General features: G+C 43.0%; 1 protein-coding gene across 1 annotated transcript in view; it reads left to right on the forward strand.

Annotated features, from left to right (window-relative positions):
- Positions 1-13879, forward strand: part of SETD1A (SET domain containing 1A, histone lysine methyltransferase) — a 31626-nt gene extending 17747 nt beyond the window's left edge. The window contains exons 14-20 of the mRNA XM_063429569.1: positions 1129-1401; positions 5406-6719; positions 6921-7090; positions 7210-7320; positions 10174-10293; positions 11245-11382; positions 11787-13879. Of these exons, the coding sequence (XP_063285639.1) occupies positions 1129-1401; positions 5406-6719; positions 6921-7090; positions 7210-7320; positions 10174-10293; positions 11245-11382; positions 11787-11960 (2300 nt within the window). The 3' untranslated portion in view covers positions 11961-13879. The remainder of the gene's footprint in view (positions 1-1128; positions 1402-5405; positions 6720-6920; positions 7091-7209; positions 7321-10173; positions 10294-11244; positions 11383-11786) is intronic.
- The last annotated feature ends 5303 nt before the right edge of the window (positions 13880-19182 follow it).

Below are 19182 nucleotides of genomic sequence, written 5' to 3' on the forward strand. Positions count from 1 at the left end.
GCCAAAAAATCCTCCATGCTGTAACTACTTGAAAAAGGTGCGGGGCACACACAAAAAAGGCAATTTTGTTAAAGGTAGGGGTGCTCAAGTAGGTGTGATCTAGCACCTCTCTATATAGTAATAATGGGAACTTGGCACTCTCCTTTGCTGTTAAAATAGAATAATCTTGCCTGGGTGCTGGATCCACGGTCGTCCGGTATGTACACTATGAAAAAACGGGATGCACTCACAGGACTTTCAAAAACGTGCAGATGGTGTTTATTTAAATCATATAATCCATATAGAAATCGATCAACGTTTATATATACACACACACAGTTAATGTGTCTGGTGGTGAATCCTCTATAGAGTGAACGTGTCTGGTGGGTTAATAGCTATATACTGTGTATGTATGTATGTGTGTGTGTGTGTGTGTGTGTGTATATATATATATAAAATTCAAGTAGATGGCTGCACTCACGGTTTTTGTATAAAAGTCCAAAGTTTATTGAAGAATCATAAAAAGATTTGCGATTTGATCGCAGATCTTTTTATGATTCTTCAATAAACTTTGGACTTTTATACAAAAACCGTGAGTGCAGCCATCTACTTGAATTTTCTGGATACACTAGCTACGTATGGCTGGCACCCGGTCACTAAGGGATGCAATAGCGTGAGTGCAGGAATGATTTTTTTTTTTATTTATATATATATATATATATATACACACACACACACACACACACACACTCTGTGTCTGGTGGGTGAGTCCTCTATAGACTGATCTTTGTGTGTGTGTGTATAGGGTGATCATGTCTGACACTATATATAGTGTGTGTGTGTGTGTGTGTATCTAAAAGAGATCTTTTATTTAGTAGTATATATGATGGCTATTAATGTGCTATATTGCAGGGTTTATTAAAGCTGATTTGCTATTTCAATGGTTCTTGGCTGTAAAAGACTTGCACTATATTCTACTCAATGACTGCCTGCACTTTACATGTGGCTAATGGGCAGTAGTGTAAGCAAAGCATGCTGGGAGCTTTCTGAAACTAAAGCAGATGTAGTCTCAAGGCGTCTCTTATACTGGGACTTTACAGGCCTCTTCCCTGTCAGTCAGCCTATCACGTGTTTGCTCTCGTTTCCCAGATGACGTTTCGCCTCTCACCAAGCTGTCCTCCAAGATTGTGTCTGATGATGATGACAGTTCTAGTGAGTCGGACAGCAGCAGCTCTTCCTCATCTTCATCATCTTCCTCCTCCTCCTCGTCTTCCTCCACTTCCTCACCAGCATGTTCTGATGACGAGGAAGAGCAAGAGGAGGATCCAAAGTTAGCAGATGTTTCTGAACCTCTTGTGGCTGCCAGTCCTGCGGTGCCCGATCCAGAACCCGAACCCATTGTAACAAAAGAGGAACCACCGGGTGAGTGACAAGTGAATGGTTTTAACACATTTGATTTATTGCATCTGTGATATCATATAAATATAACCCATAATTTAAAAGGACAATCCAGGGGCCCAAGTGTCTGCCCCCTTTTTTAATGCTGCGGGGCCAGAGGGACACTATAGCTTTGTATTCCTAACACAATTTCTTTAACTTCTAAATGGCAGAGAATTGAGACTGCAGGGGCATGATCTATGCACTAAAACTACAGTTGTTTTAGTGCCCCAAGTGTCCCTTTTAATGCAGGTTGCATTGAGTAGTCAAAGGACTGAGAATTTAATTTTCATCTAGCATCTTCAAAGACTAGAATGTTAAGATTTGATTTCACAGGGCATTAAAGGGACACTATAGTCACCTGAACAACGTCAGCTTAATGAGGTTGTTCAGGTGAGAACTATAGCTCCCTGCAGCCTTTCTCATGTAAACACTGTATTTTCTGAGAAAATACAGTGTTTACATTGAAAGCTAGGAACACCTCCAGTTGCAGTCACTCAGAATGAACCAGAGGGACTTTGGGGTTGATGGAGGCATAATGTGCCTCCATCCACTCAGATCTGCTGTCAGCAGAGCACAGGGCAGCACTGTGCACAGCATCCTGTGATTCAGTATCTCCTCCCTCTGCATGCAGACACTGAACTTACCTCATAGAGATTCATTGATTCAATTCATCTCTATGAGGAGATGCTGATTGGCCAGGGCTGTGTTGGAATCATGCTGGCTCTGCCCCTGATCTGCCTCTTTGTCAGTCTCAGCCAATCCTATGGAGAAGCACTGTGATTGGATCAGGCTACCACATGTCAGCAGAGTGCTTGTTTTTCGGAGTCTAACAGCATGCAGAGTTACAGCTTCTGGCTTGAATACAGTAAGATTTTTACTATATTTAAGGAGGCATGAGGGGCCCAGGGGGGCTAGATGGTGGTGTTAACACTATAGGGTCCGGAATACATGTTTGTGTTCCTGACCCTATAGTGATCCTTTAAGTGGCTGATCAAATGTACATCAAGCAATGAGCATATTATATAAAAGTACATGCACTTTGAAATACAAGGAATTCATCAGACAGAGAATTAGAAAATATTTGTTTTTGTGTTTTTGGTTAAAAATATAATTCTCATAATAAATCACATAAAACTAAAATCCAAAAAGCATGAACCATGCTTGTTTTTTTGCTTTTTTTCCCCCAAGGATAATAAAATGTTGTTGAAAATTACTACATTGACTAAAACACATGTCAAATTTTTTTCATGAGATGCTCTGTTTTCCTTTTAAGTTTATATTAAAGGTTTTGCAAACGATATCCAGGCACAGCCAGGGCAAACCATGCAAATGAAGAGGTGAAATAGACACATTGTGTCATTTCTCCTGCTCTTTGATTCCTTCTGTATGCTGAGGGCTGAGTTCTTAACAATGATTGACAGGGAGCTAAAACGGAGGTACCCAGTGACAATATAAAAAGGTGGGGATTTCTACATTTGATTAAAATTTTTGCACTTCACAAATACATAGGTGTTAATTCTAAATTATAACTAAACAAAAAAAATGAAAACATTTACTGAAATTGACTGCCCACTTTAAAGGTTATAGAAGTATTAAAAATCTATTTTTGGATGTATTGACTAAAGCAGAAATTGCACATTTTAGGTTAAATAGCTGAATTCGAAACGGTTCTGACCTTCTTTTCCTCTATATTGCTCTAGTCATTCCTATCCAATCCTTAGTTTGGTAAATACTCCCATCAATGTTAATAAGCTAATAATGACATGCGTGCAGACATACGTGGAATAAAAACTAGGTTTCTACAATATTTATAAATTCTGCATTTCAACAAAGAAAACGTACATAAGAAATCCTAAGATAAAATATTGCACTTTATGTAATACTACAAACGATATAAAGCAAACCGTGGCAATAAGTTCATTTCCATGCCCATTTTACAGGTTATTAGATTTCATTGTTTCATTCCGTCAATATATAAATGGAACATTTTAAAGGCCATCACCTCCACATTTCTCTGCTACCTCTTGCGTCATTTTCCCATTGTAAGCTCACGGGCAGGGTCCTCTACCTTTTGTATTGGTCTGTATATATTGAATTGTCTTTTTCCCAATTGTACAGTGCTACAGAATATGTTGGTGCTTTATAAATGCCAGTAATAAATAAATAAAGGAACACAATAGCGCTAGGAATACAAAATTGTATTCCTAATGTTCTAGTGTCCCCCTTACCCTGCAGCCCCCCACCCGGTGATAATAGGGTTAACCACCCTTTTTTTCCCCAACTACCTCCTTCCATAGCCGAGGTCCCTTGGTGCTGGATGGGACATCACACCGATGGAGGAATGCATATGCCCGGCGAGCCCCACGCTTTAGACCTTCCCTATAGGAAAGCATTGAATCAGTGCTTTCCAATGGTAAGATGTTGGATATCATAATGCAAAGCAGGGTTTATTAAAGGAACACAAACCTGTATTCCTGACCCTATAGTTAAAACCAACCTCTAACTCCCCCCACGGCCCCCTCTAATATGTCAAAATCTTACCAGTCCGCTGCTGGCTCTGCCCCTGATCTGTCTGCTTAGCTGACATAATAAGAAGTGATTCTTTGAGTCAATCACAGTGCTTTCCCATAGGATTGACTGAGAATTTCAAGGAGGCAGATCAGGGGCAGAGCCAGCATGATTCAAACAGCCCTGGCCAATCAGCGTCTCCTCATAAAGAATCAATATATCTCTATAAGGAAAGTTCAGTGTCTCCATGCAGAGGGTGGAGACACTGAATGGCAGTACTGCACAGTGTGCAGCACTTCACCAAGAAGCAGCTCTAGTAGCCATCTGGGGAGTGGCCAGTGGAGGTATCCCTAGGCTGTAATGTAAACACTGCATTTTCACTGAAAACAGTATTTACTGCAAAAAAGGAATGATTCTACTCACCAGAACAAATACAATAAGCTGCAGTAGTTCCGGGGACAATAGTGTCCCTTTAAAGGACCACTCTAGGCACCCAGATCACTTCAGCTTAATGAAGTGGTTTGGGTGCCAGGTCCCTCTAGGATTAACCCTTTTTTTTTTATAAACATAGCAGTTTCAGAGAAACTGCTATGTTTATAATAGGGTTAATCCAGCCTCCAAATCCTCTAATGGCTGTCTCACTGACAGCCGCTAGAGGCGCTTGCGTGATTCTCACTGTGAAAATCACAGTGAGAGCACGCAAGCGTCCATAGGAAAGCATTGTAAATGCTTTCCTATGAGACCGGCTGAATGCGCGCACAGCTCTTGCCGCGCATGCGAATTCAGCCGAAAGGGAGGATCGGCGGCGGAGAGGAGGAGGAGAGCTCCCCGCCCGGCGCTGGAATAAAGTTTTAACCCTTTCCTCATCCCAGAGCCCAGTGGGAGGGGGTCCCTGAGGGTGGGGGCACCCTCAGGGCACTATAGTGCCAGGAAAACGAGTAGGTTTTCCTGGCACTATAGTGGTCCTTTAAGGTAAAATCCCTGAAAAGCCAGGAAGCGCCTCTAGTGTTTTTTGTTTTTCCAACTATGTAGTTGAAAACGAACAGGTTTACTCAGCACTTTACAGTTACATTACAGTAAAGGGAGGTACAGTAAGTGCAGTAGGTATACAGTGTATGTATATTTATATAACGCTAACAGGTGTATTCAGCACTTTACAGGTTACATTACAGTAGAGGGAGGTACAGTAAGTGCAGCAGGTATACAGTGTATGTATATTTATTTATATAGTACTAACAGGTGTATTCAGCACTTTACAGGTTACATTACAGTAGAGGGAGGTGCAGTAAGTATATGGTCATTTTAATAGAAGATACAATACTGAAACTTTATACTGTGAATATAGTTGCAGCCAGGAGGCTGAAGTGCAATATTTGATAAAATTACAGTTCTTATTCCAAATATCACAATTTCATTTTTTTTTTTTTTTTTTTATGTTCTCCCTTCATTCCTTTCATCTACCTGTTTTAACGTTACAGAGAAACTTCCAGATCCAATAGTGAAAGAGGAACCACCTACAGAACCCCCAGCACCTCCCACTCCTGTTCCACCTGTAAAACCCTGTGCCCCTCCATCCCCACCACTGCAACTGCTCCCACCTCCCAAAAAGAGGCGTAAAACTGTGTCCTTCCAACTTCTTCCTGAAGAAGAGCCTGAGACCACCGAGAGCAAACCCCAAAACCAGCAGCTCCTGGTTACTCCAGCCCCTGAAATACCACAAATTCTCCCACAAGAGCCCAAGGAAGAGCCACCCCCACCTGTTGAAGAAGCTGCTGTTCTTTCTCCCAAAGTTCCTCCCATTGAATCAGCTCCTCAGGGAGCTCTTCAGGTCCTTAGGAGCCCAGAAAAGGAGCCTGAGGTGCCTCCTCCTCCTCCTCCTCCTACCAAAGAGCCCTCTCCCCAGAAGAAAGAGTTTGAACATTTCACGGTGCTAAATCTTCCGTGGGACCATGCGTCTATGGTGAAATCCTACCCCCCTCGAGTAGAGAATTTGGAAGGTAGACATGAAGATGGAACAGAGGACTTTGAAGAAGAGATTGTAGAGGAGGTCAAACATTCTCCTCTTCCTGAACCACCAAAGGAGCAGGAACAAAAAGTTGCTGTGGTAGCAGAGCCACGTGAGGCAGTAAGGACAGAACCTGCAGAGGAGGCTCTGTTTGCCACTGTTCGGCAGATCCTTCTTGAGCACAGCTATGCCTCAATCCCTGCTAACCTGAAGCAGCCTTCCAAGAAGCATAGAGGTATGTCTGTGGAAGAGAAACTCACTGAGATTCTGCATGTGGACATTGGGCAACTCGTGTTGGAGGCCGCAGAGGAGGTGGTTTGTGGAGCAGGTAGTTTACCAGGTGTGGAGGGTAATACAGGACTGTTACAGGTTGGTGACATGCAGTTTACGCCCTCCAGGAAAACGGAGGAAGTTGCTGCCTTATTACCCCCTGAGGAGTCAAGGAGCAGGACGCGGAGGCAACAGCAGGTCAAAGAAGCGGAACCTGGGGAGGTGACCACCGAGGAAGATGAGGAGGAGGAGGAGGAAGAAGAAGAAGAAGAAATGGAAACATGGGTGAGCACACGGCAGCTCAGATCTCACAAGAATAAGCGCCTTTTCATACCATTATCGCCACCAAGATATGAGATGCGCAGTGAGTTTGAGCAGATGACCATTTTGTACGATATATGGAACACAGGGTTAGATTTTGAGGACATGGTCTTCCTGAGAGACACCTATGAGAAGCTTCTGCAAGAAGACCACAGCACGGACTGGCTGAATGACACCCACTGGGTGCATCATACAAATATCCTTTTATCATGGCTGAGCCAAGTGGTGGTTGTGCGGATAGAATGGCAAAATTCTTGCTGATCTCCATGGAACATGTACACGGCATGTTTTGCATGTATGTTGCTTGGCTATTTGTTGTCTGAGAATTTTTACTGTTATTTTGTAGGTTTGTTTTTTTTTTTGTTCTGTTTTTTTATTTCCTTAACTCCTTTCTCACTCACCAATATTGCGGACCCAAAACGCAAAAAGAACCGACAGGACGGGCTGCGGGAGCACCAAACCGGCTGTGCGAGGAGTGAGGGCTATTACGCCATCAGCAAGAAGGATAAGGACAAGTATCTGGATGTGTTCCCTGTGTCCGTGCAGGAGCTTGACGCAGACACACAGGTCAGTCGGGAACTGTACTGTTAATGAGAACTCTAGAGAATCAGGCTTCTGTCATAAGGGATCTGATCTGCCTCTCCCCCATTAAAATGAGGTTTGTGTTTCTTCCTCTTCTCTAACAGGGCACAAACAGAGTGCTGTCAGAGCGTCGTTCCGAGCAGAGACGCTTGCTCAGTGCCATTGGCTCCTCCTCCCTGTTGGACAGCGACTTATTGAAACTCAACCAGCTGAAGGTAAGACCTGGTTGTGATTTCAGTGTTTTGACAGCAGAGGGCGCTGCTGCACTAGAAAATTGTGCAGTCTCTGACGGTCACTGGGTATGATCTGCAGGAAGCTTGAAGTCTGTGTCTTGCTGCATGTGTTTCAGGATCTCTCAGTAATCATCAGATACAGGTTGCCATTAATGTGTGTCCTGGCATCCTGCCTGTATGATTGTAAGCCTCTATTTTGCCTTCACTTGTTCTCCACATTATCGATGCATGTGGGTGCTGAGAGGCCACTACCCCATAATAAATAGCTGCACTGTCTCACTCTGTGTGCTGGGGGTTCTCTGCCTGGGTAGCACTGGCTGACACAGAAGGACGCCATGTTTTAATGTTTAGACTGTTCTGCTGTCACCATAAACTTTAACTGTTACATTAATGGCAAACAGCCCCTTAAAGGACCACTATGACCACCTGGCACTATATAGTCCTCAGGGACCCCCTCCCGCTATGCTGAAGGGGTTAAAACCTCCGTCGTCAGCTCCCGAGTGGAGCCAAATGCGCATTCGCGGCCATTCAAACCGCCCATAGGAAAGCATTGCATTGAGCTTTTTCGCATTTAGCGTCGCGGGAGTGACTCTAGCGGCTGTCTGGAAGACAGCCACTAGAGGCTGGATTAACCCCTAATGTAAACATAGCAGTTTCTCTAAAACTGCTATGTTTGCATCTGAAGGGTTAAAACCTGGGGGACCTGGCACCCAGACCATTTCATTGAGCTGAAGTGGTCTGGGTGACTATAGTGATCCGTTCAGCAGTGGGTGTATAATTTATCATAGGGATTAATTCTATAGTCCACTGCTCTTTGCATTATTTGGCAGCTGATTTCCTCTGGGCTAGTGCTGTCATGGTCACAAAGATTTATTAAACTAAATAAATGCCCACTGATGGCTCCCATCTACCTCTTACTAGTTTGGCCCTTCATGGGAACGCTTCGACCTTGATGTCGACACTGCTCTCTGACATCGGAGACTAAAATGAGTAATATTGGTCATTCTTCCTTTGCTGCCCAAGCTAAGTGTGAGATGTGGTGACTAGTGGAGTATTCACTGTATCTGCAGTGCAGCTGCTGTAATGGGAAGAGGAGAAAGGCATGTACAAAGCTGGTCTCTCTCCCTTTACAATGGTCTGCATGCAGGTCTGTGCTGCCGGCGTTGACCTCTGAGCTGGTAATTAATAGGTGATGGGAGGGACCAGATTTTTAATTGAGGTATTGGTAAAATCATTTAGCAGTTTTACCCGCACCGTGTAATGTTCCTCTAGGTAGCTTCGACCTGGGGCCGAAGAGCCTGCTGGATGGAAGACCGCCACATTAGCCACGTTCCACTGGTGTGCTGTTCTTGTCGGGTTGTTTGCAGAGGCAGGAGCTGAGAGTCCCAGAGAGTGCAGGAACATGTCAGTTTCAGAGACGGATGTCAGTCGGTAGCGTTGGCCATTTTTTTCAGCTATAAGGGCTCTCAGGTATCCCCAGTTGTAGGTGATGGCGGCTGACCGTAGCTTTGAGGTCACCCCCTTCAATGATGCGCACCACTGCAGCGTTGGGCGACTCGGGTCATGGAAAAAGCTTAGAGAGTGTTCCTTAAAGATATATAGCGTTGAGCCCCTGACTGCCTTCAGTAGTGAGTCTTTGTCAGATCTGAATTTTAAGCATAAGATTACATCTTTGTGTGTTAGGGTGTTGGTATTGGGCCTTCCCGGGATTCTGTAAAGTCTTTCCAAAGACAGTCCCCTCACCTGTTTAGGTGGTAGGATATCTGAGAACAGCCTCTGTATGAACTGCGGTAGTTCCGCCGAGTCAATGGTGTCGGGTATTCCCCACACCTTCAGGTTACGTTGTCGCACGTTGTCCTTTAGCTGCCCGATTTTGGCACTGAGCTGCACACAGATGTTGGTAACCTCAAGTCGTTTCTCTGCTGTTGAATCTTGTTTAGGCTGTATCTCTTGGATATCGTCCTCTGTGACTTTGATGCGTCCCGTCAGGGTGCCCAAGTCCTCCCTCAGCATTGTCATTTCCGAGGAAAAGAAGGCTTTGAGGTCTGTCACCATGGAAGAAACGTCTGTTTTGGACGCTAGTGGGGGTTCGGGTCTTGGTGGTACCCTGCTCCTGCGGCGAGGAGATGGTGCTTTCGACAGATCAAGGTCCTCGTCTTGCGAGGGGGTGTCTTGTGGCGAGTCGGGCTGTAACTCCGCCATCTTGGGCCTACATGGCTGCAATAGAAGCACGCCAATTTGGCTCTCTGCGTGCCCCCGGGATTTTTGGGACTGCTAAACGGTGGCTTTAAAGCGGTGTTCAGCAGGAGCTGGGGCGAAATGCATCCGATCTGATCGTTAGTTAGCTCCACCACCCAAAATATGTGTTTTTAATAAATAAAACACTGTTTTTAGTTAAAGTAACCCTTCATATCTTTGTTATCCCTCCTTTCGAGTTTGAGGCCAAGTTTTCCAGACTGCCTGATCCTCCTCTCTGGAGGAGGGGTTGGGGGAGGACTTACATGGTCCACACGGAAACAGGGCCTCTGTAGCTATTGGATGCCTGTCAAGCGTGCTCTGCGTGCTGAATACAGATGTCCAGTATGCACAGAATTGATATTGGCCAGCCCGGAACTCTTGTTCTCGCTAGTGATGCTGCCGGAGGTGAAGTTACACGCGTGTTAAACTCTGTACGTGCTGCTTTTCATAGTGAAATACTCCAAGCACCAAAACTACTTCAAATAATTGAAGAAACGCTTTATTGTAACATTGAAATGGTTCTTGTGTAGTGGATGATTAGTATAAGATATGTGCCCTTGCTATCTGTGATCTACATATCCTTTATCTGCTTTACAGTTCCGGAAAAAGAAGTTGCGCTTTGGGCGCAGTCGTATTCACGAATGGGGTCTGTTTGCCATGGAGCCCATTGCTGCTGATGAGATGGTGATAGAGTACGTGGGGCAGAATATACGACAGGTGAGTAAGATCTGTCTCAACAGCAGCTCTCCCGGGGGGTAAAATGTGATGAAACAAGATGGCCGTTACTCTTGCACAGGATAGTATTGAATTAAAGGGACCAATGCTACCTCGGAGCCACGGAGGAAAACCTGGATTGTATATTTAAAAGTACTGCAACAATCCATCTATTATTGTATCCAGCTGATTCCTATCTCTGCTAAATGCAGATCTGTGCCTTTAAGTGCTCTGCGAAATTTGGTGTTTCAGGGATCCACAATGAGAGTTAGTAAAATACCAGAATGTTTATGATCCAGCAATCCAGGAGTTTTCAGCACAGTACAGTTCATGGTCGTTGTGACCTTTCCTCCCTGTCATGTTCAGGGTTACCAGCTCCTCGTTATCTGTGAGAGTCTTCTCTGTAGCAGTATCCACTGATAAAACATTTGATGAGCCAACACTTTGCATGCATTCCCTGGGAGTATGTTTACTGCCTCGCATGACTTTACATCATACAGATAACACTGAGCACAGATACGGTTAATACTGTCACAGGTCACGGTCTCTTGCAGATTAGAGCAGAGGGAAAAAGCTTTTGTATGTGCACAATTCCTAGGATACATTCCTCGCCCAGTCTGTAGATGACCAAACTCTGCTTCAGACACATTGACTGGCAGTTAAACAGACACTTTATATCTACCTGCAGCGTATCCATCATTTCCAAACATATACGTACTTACTGACTCCTGAACCAACTACAGGTAACCTGGCATCAGCAGGTAGCCTGTGAAACAGGATGGGGAACAAACCATTCTAGCTGTATCGTTACATTGATTGCATTTAGAAACTTTATGAAAATGGAATAAATTCAGTTTTATTTATTTACTTTTGTTGAACAACAACATTTCCATCCCATGTACGACCCTAATATCCTCATGTGTTCTCCCTTTGTGTGCCCTGTCTTCCCTACAGGTGGTAGCGGACATGCGCGAGAAGAGATATTCTCAGGAGGGAATCGGCAGCAGCTATTTGTTCCGTGTTGACCAAGACACTATTATTGACGCCACCAAATGTGGAAATTTGGCTCGATTTATAAACCACTGTTGCTCGGTGAGAATTAGGAGGAGAGGAGATATTTTCTGTCCATGGTAGACCTTATATGGCACCCATATTATATGTTCTATATAAAAATCAAATCACCTTAAACCAATCACAGTACCCTTATATAGATGCATGATAATTATTACATTGTTATAAAGCAAAATATAAATTTTGCACCTTTAAAAGTCAGGGTTGTTAGAGGTGCAAGTTGGGGAGATGACTTTCTTGGTGATTGGTTTACTTTGTGTAATACTGGCACCTGTTTGTGTTTTGTATTTGTTTGTGTATTGTTTTTTGTGCGTTTTTGTTTTCTTTGACAGCCATAACTCTGTGAACACTGACCAATCGTGACACAAGTTGAAGCCCTGTGTTATTTTGGTTGTATTTTAACTGTATCTGCTCTTCCATTCCAGCCCAACTGTTACGCCAAAGTGATTACCATCGAGTCTCAAAAGAAAATTGTCATCTACTCCAAACAGCCGATTGGCGTTAATGAGGAAATTACGTACGACTACAAGTTCCCAATTGAAGAGAACAAGATCCCTTGCTTGTGTGGGACTGAGAACTGCCGGGGAACGTTGAATTAACCCCCTAGACAACCGTCTCTCTCTGCATGTGCCTGATTGTACGTAGGCCAATGGCGCCCATTGTGGTGACCGAAGGATGGCAAGCATAGCCTGTCTCTGGCATGTGTACTTGGGGAAAACGGGAGTGGGTGTTAAGACCTGTAAGGAATATGGCCCTGGAACCATGCCCAGTGATGTGCTAGGAACAGGGGCTCCAGTCTAGATTTTCTTTCTCTGATCCAGAAAGGTGACAGCTTGGCCTGTTTATGGGACTTTAGCAATGTCACCCATGCACACCCCTTATACCATCCTACCTTCTGTCTCTGGAGGCACATGCATATATATAGATAGAAATATGTGTGTGAATTGTTCCTTTTTTTTTTTATTTTTATTTTTTTTTAATTATTTTAAAGCCATTGATTTTTGGCCACTTTTTATATATTTTAGACATCATTGTTCATTTATTCCTTTATGGGAGTATGTTTATTTATACAGGGCTGCGGCAAAAAAAAACAAAAAAACAGACCAATCTTTACCCTGAATCTGAAGGTTTGATATTCCAACCAAAAGATTTATTTTCCTCCATTCTAACACTAGGGGGTGTCAGTATGACGCAACCTCCTGCAAGTTGCGTTTATTTTCTGAGCTTGCATTAATCTCCTTTTAACTCCTTATCCATGGTTTGGGTGAAGGGTAAAAGCATCCCACCCCACCTCATCATTGATGTCCTAGAAATCTATTTCCTGCTATTTCTATGCTGATTATCAGCGCAATATATAATACATTTTGGGTCCTTTTTTAGTTTGAGTTCACAATCTCTGGCTATTGAGACAGGATTTTTTGCATCCCCTCTATTTGTATATTAATGTGACTTCTTGTTTTCTTACCTGTATATACAAACACACTGTTCCCTGATCATATGTAAATATAAAACTGACTTTGGTTTTTAGGATTCACGCCCTTACGCCTGGAGACACTAGGCTTGAAACCTTCTAGGTAAATACAGTAGAGAGGTGAGGGACTCTGGTCACAGGATGCCGCAGGGTAAACCGAATGTCCTAAACCAGATTGCCATCTCCAAGTGTTGGTGTAAGCATTCTGAAAATGGCCGCCCAGCCGACCCCTAGGCCTCACGCACTTTTAGTTCCAATGCTGATATGTTGTTCTCTATAAAAACAGCAACGTATAGTGATACATTGTATCTTTCTGAACTCGCTAGGTGATCGTCTGCTTGCCTAGAATCATATTAATTTGTCGGTAACTAGAGTACGATACATCACAGCTAGTGTATTCGGTATAACTATACACTGCAATTTTTTACAACTTTTTTTTAATGAAGAATGCTTTTTATTTATTTTGATAAACATTGAGATTTGATGGTTTTTTTTCTTCTTTTAGCCATTTGAGTTCAAAAGGTCCTTATTTTCTCTACCTTGCACTCAAAGTGATAACTCTTTAGTCAAGTCAAAATTGTGCCACTCAGCGTCCCAGAATCCTCCTCTCCCTGTACCACGTGTAGCACCTGACAGCAGGTGACATGGTTACAAATGAATCCCCTGCCCTCAACGTAATTGTTTAAAGTGACTGTTTTAGAATTTTCTATAAGCGTGTGTGTAGTATATACCTATATGTGCACACGCACACCACTTCTAAGCAATGACGTTCTTTTACATCGAGCTGTAACTATCTGTTTGTTTTACAGGACCCGCAGTACATGGGCCCCTTTGTGCTACCATTTTTTGCCTTGTAGATTGGGGGACAGAGAGAGGGATGGTTTGCTAGGGATCAGGCCTAGGAAAGGGTCCATTTTTTGGGGTGGAGGGAGGCAGGCCTGAAAATGTTGTATATTCTGTATATTAACAGCTTTGTTTCTTGTAGAAACATGAGTTTATTACATATATTACACTGTGTGTGTGTGTATTTTTATTTCGGAGATCACAGTGGGGGTGGTGATTTAATAAACTGCAAAGAGGTGGTTCTGCAATGAAACAAGGGATTCTGCTCTGTGTGTTAAGTGATTGCTTATCAGACAAAAGCACTTGATGCTTCGTTCAGGGCCGTACAAAGAGCATGTTGCCTACGTGTTAACTCACTCAGTGCCACTGCCTTCCAGCTGCGCTTCTCTGTGTCTGTTTGACAAGTATTTGTAAGCTGTGCCCCTATCACCTGCATTGATATATTTACGCAGTAATCTAAGATCTCTGTTAAACGTGGCTGTACGGTTCTGGCATGGCCACTTGTTTGTTTTTTAAGGGTCGGGCGGGGGGGATAACCTTTAGGTGAATTTTACTATGTAAAAGACAGTGTGCTTTGTGATAACTAGTATCATAACATTTTTAAACGCTGGAAAGAAAACACATTAGCCATTCCAGGAAATCAAGGACAAAGTTATAAAATGGAATAATTGGCAGGTGTATCTATTGGTCTCGAGAGGTTACAGCAGCTCAATGTCTCACATTAACGCACTGTTTAAAAGGACTTTACCCACAGTAACCAACGGAGTTCAATATATTATGACAGTTTACTGTGTTACAGGTTAGTGTAGAGGTTATGGTTAGTAGTGTCTTGATTCCACTTGCCGTCCCACAGTTTTTTGTGAAACCGTACACCTAGAGAATGCCCTCTCCTCTGTTTACATTTCCTCTTTTTTTTATGTCAGTTCTGCCCAACATGGACTTCTGTAGTTCCCTGAGAGTGACAGGGTGACCGTCCAAGTTGGTATTGTGGAATTTATACTTTCTCATTACCAATAATGCTGGATAGGGGGGGGAGGAGAGCCCTGGCTTTTGTCAGCCCATGTGTAAACGGTTTGATAAAATCTGTGAGACAGCTCCCAGAGAATCTGTACTATAACCACTTTACCGAGCTATACTAATACAATAAATTGAACAGGTAATATACTGCATAGAGTGATTCTTTGAAAAGAGATTTCCCAGTTTTAACGGTATTGGGGAAACAAACAAAGGAATGCGTAGTTGGGTTTCCTTCATATTGTTACTCATTAGATTCTTTGTTTTTCAAGGATTCGTAGACCCTTCTAAACGTAACCTAATTAATTGACAATCACGCTAGATTTCTATCATTTAAAGCACCGCCTCTCTTTCCTGGGAAAAAAGAGCTTCCAATATTGAAATAATATTCCGTTTAATCACACAGTTAAGAATTAAAATCTTTAGTAAGCACATGCTGACTTTTTCAGGATCCTGTCTGTTTGTGAGGCTGCAAGAGAGAAAGAAAAACAGGACTTTAAGTATTTTGTTGATTTTTTTCAAGACAGGTTAATCAAAGAACAAACATTGCACCTGTTTTCCCCCAGTAATCCCGTATGTAAATATCATAAAGCTTTAAAAGTACAGAAGAGTTAAACTTGTACCTGAAATATAAATTCTCTTGTTCTAGATCTAGATTCTAGAACATGGTGCGTGGGGATTGAGAGACAGAACGTATCCCTTGTAACGAGATTTCTCCCCCTATCTGAAATATACCACTATATCTCTCTCTATCTATCTATATATCTATATCTAGAGAGAGAGAGAGAGAGAGAGATATTGGAAAGAAGAGCCAGTCTAAGCAAAGTGCCCGGTGTTCAGAGCACGTGGCGTGCATTCTCACAATCTTTGCCGCTTAGGGTTTTAAATTTGGCAGCGTGAAACGCTCAGATCTGGACTGCCAGTGTCTTATTTTGTCCTTATTGTACATGTGGCGTACGCAATACAGAATGCTTTACGTTCCCCAGAGAAAAGGCCACACCGTGGACTGCCTGCTCAGCTGATCAACAGTGAACTGGGCTGTATATTATTATTATTGGTATTTATATAGCGCCAGTTTATTCCGCAGCACTTAACAATAAGAGTGGAATTTTAACAAAATGTAACAGGAACAATAGGTAGTTGAGGACCCTGCTCAAACAAGCTCACAGTCTAGAGGATAAACTGATACATAACAGACACAGGTAAGTTGTCAAACTGTACTAAATGGTTTGATTAATTACCATGGGACGACTACAGTGGGCTGTAGTGATTACCGTGCCCGGAATGTTTTATTTTTTTCTTAAGTCTGATAAATGTTTGATAGATGAATGAAGTCTATTTAACAATAAACTGCTTTGTGTATTTATCCTCGTATAAAGAAACATTAGAGCAACTAATATAACAGAAGACAGCGAGATGGGTAAAAAATGTAAAAGTTGTGGGAAAGTTCAATGAATGCGGATAGCCTTCAGAGAGCAGTAAGGCTGGATTTTATCTAATTAACCTTTGGATCTATGCAGCAAGTCACACAGCGTTGCTGTCAATGTAATCATGGAATTTAAAGGGACACTGTATGCACTGTTGGTGCTGTCTCTCATTAAAGTGGTTATAGTGCCTGGAGTACCCTGGTGGCCTCCTTTTTGCTCAGTGTTACTGTTTCAATGCTAAATGAGTCTCCAGCAGCCCATCCACTTTGTAGTGTTTGGGTTAACAAATTGGCTTGAACAGCAATAGCTGGTAGTGATTGGCTGAGAGTGTCAGCCTATCACAGCACCCATTGCTGGTATCAATCAGCAGGGCTAGAAGGAAGTGTGAAATTTCTGCCCTAGCCACACCTCCAGTGGAGGCCGGACTGCGGGAAACCAGGGACCCTTATTTAGTGTTTAAACTGATTTAATGAAGGGACAGGACTGGAGAACTCCAGGCACTATAAACACTTTAATGATATGCTTATAGCACCTGCAGTGTCCTTTTCAATAACTTTCTTTTGCCTTTTTTATAATCATAATGTTTACAAACCAAAATACAACGGGCCTCCAGAAGATCTCCTCAGAACAATTTCTCCTGCGTATATTAGAGTTTCAGTGCATTAAAATAAAGTTTTTAAAAAACCTCCATTTGAGTTTCTTGCATTTGCTGCAAATCCACAAGCGTTGCAGCTTTTGCCGTACGTATTGTCCGGAGCAGGAACTAACAGCCAATCCTTGTGTTTTCTTACCTTTTATAGCACGGATAAGTGTATTCAGTAAGAAGTGATTTATGGGCACAACGAGAGTTCTGGGAATTGTAGCAATTGTGTCATAGTATTAAGACAAGTTGTGATATATCAGCTTACACAACAGGACGGAGGCTATGCATCCAAACAAGGCACAGACAATTAGTTTCATAAGATAATCGCTTCCTTTTTCCTTTCGAAGTTTGATGAGGTACATATTTGAGAATCTGGTTGGTAAAGCAGTCGTTATGGAACAAGTCTGCGGTGAGAATGACAATGTGATTGTGGGGAAATGAATGGAGAACAAACCAACAGCACGGAATGTGAGATAGATATATACACACTGTACGGTACGATACTTCAACCTGATATAAAACAATTCACATTCTATTCTCTCTGTTTCCTGTCTCAGGCGACTACATGAGTTGCAATGTATATATTCTGCACGGAGAACAAAATGGTCTTCAAAATTTTTTTTTTTTTTATTCTTTTTGATGTGCATGTATAACATTCACTTGACTGTAATACCACAACAGCTTGCTGTCTAAAATGAAGTATTCAGACGTTTGGTAATAGTAGCTTAAGGTTATTAAGTGCAGTAATCGTTGTCGCTTTAGCTTCGGGCCCTAGGTATGATTACGATTAAACAGGCTGTCTAACTACTCATATCCTACAGTCGATTAGCAGTTAGGTCACATATCACATAGACATTGTGTCAGTCGCTAGGTAAGTTGCATTAATGTGATGGGTTGATTATGCTAATTCAAATCCAGCATTTGTAGTAGTAGTGAAACAAAGATCACCCATGCTTTTGCGATTCTAACTAATGACCGTTATCTAAAGACAGGCTGGTAAGGTCAACAAGATGGTCGCTCCTGTTCACAATGTGGTCTATGGGCATGCTTTTGGGTGTAGTATACCCCCAGGCAGCAGATCTCGTAAGTGAATGGCACAGAGTTCCTGAGGGTGAGATGGTGGAAGACAGGACAGTCCCGGTAGTAAAAAGTCCCTTCTTAGGTGAGTAAGAGACGTCATCTGCAGCTGCTGATTTGTTATATCAGGGAGCCCGGTCTGCCGCCAGTCGCTGGGTGCTGGTTAAGTTCTCTACTATGTTCCTGTCGCATGTGCGGATCTCCTCAACATCAGGGATTTGGGTGATGGCTCTATTGCTTTTCCACATGCTGGTTTGCCCCCCAGTGCGGCGGTAATTGCGGGCAGCGGATGCCTCTGTGGGGCGTCTTGTTTCCCTGCTTGGAGGAGGGAGGAAGTACCGGAGCCCAGCGGGAGACCTCTGAGGGTCCAGTGTTAGTGAAGGTGAGTGGCTTGCTGGGGTTCTAGAATGTGTGCAGGTGGATGGTTGCAGTCGGGATCTGTACCTTTGGTATGTACAGTCCGCTCGTTGTAATGCTGCTGTTGAGAAGTATCCTGTGGAGGCTCTGGTCTCGCGGTGGTCGGGTCCCGAGAGTGAGGACCGGGGTCACCCCCTGTTGGTCCAACCTCACCCTGGATCCAGGGCTCTCTGCCCGCTGAGGGCCACCGTTGCCGGTCGGTTTTATGCCAGAAATCGTAATTCTATTGCTTGTTGGGCCTTAGGTTGCAGGAGCTGGTCTCACTTGCGACCATCCAGCTCGGCGGACCGGCCCCGCCCCCCTAAAAAATTAATTTTTTATATATTTTAGTTTAGGTCTACTCCTTAAAACCCACCGTTTCTGTCCTTTATCAACTTGCAGTGTTGGCCTTTTTACTGCTGTATGTGACATCATGATTTAAATGTCTGGGTATTGTAGATCACCCGTCAGGCACTGGAGAATGGGAAGAAAAATTGGCTTGCAGACCATTTTGCAGGAAGCGAAAAGATTAGGAAGTGAATCATGTTTTAGATCAAGTTGACATATCATACCGTACAGCCCATACTTACATTGGGTGCTGTTGACTTGCTCTCCGAAAATGTGTTTCCCCACAGTTACATTGTCACGCTCACCGCAGACTTGTTTCATAAGGATTTCTTTACGAACGAGATTCTCATATGTGTACTTACTTTAAGCTTTTCTCTGAAAAGAAAAAGGAAGTGATTATCTTAATAAACAAATTTCCTAACAAGTTAGAGAATTGTGTACTAATGGTTTGAGTGCTGTTTCGATGTATAACCTCTGTCCTGTTCTATAAGCTGTGTTTATGATATTAATCATTATATTAATGTTATAGTATTGATTGAGGTTTTATGTGTTCAGTTAAAAGCTTCCTGTAGGGTTATCACTGTATAAAACAGGGGTAGTCA

Source organism: Pelobates fuscus, chromosome 8 (assembly GCF_036172605.1).
Source record: "Pelobates fuscus isolate aPelFus1 chromosome 8, aPelFus1.pri, whole genome shotgun sequence".
Classification (NCBI taxonomy): Eukaryota; Metazoa; Chordata; class Amphibia; order Anura; family Pelobatidae; genus Pelobates; species Pelobates fuscus.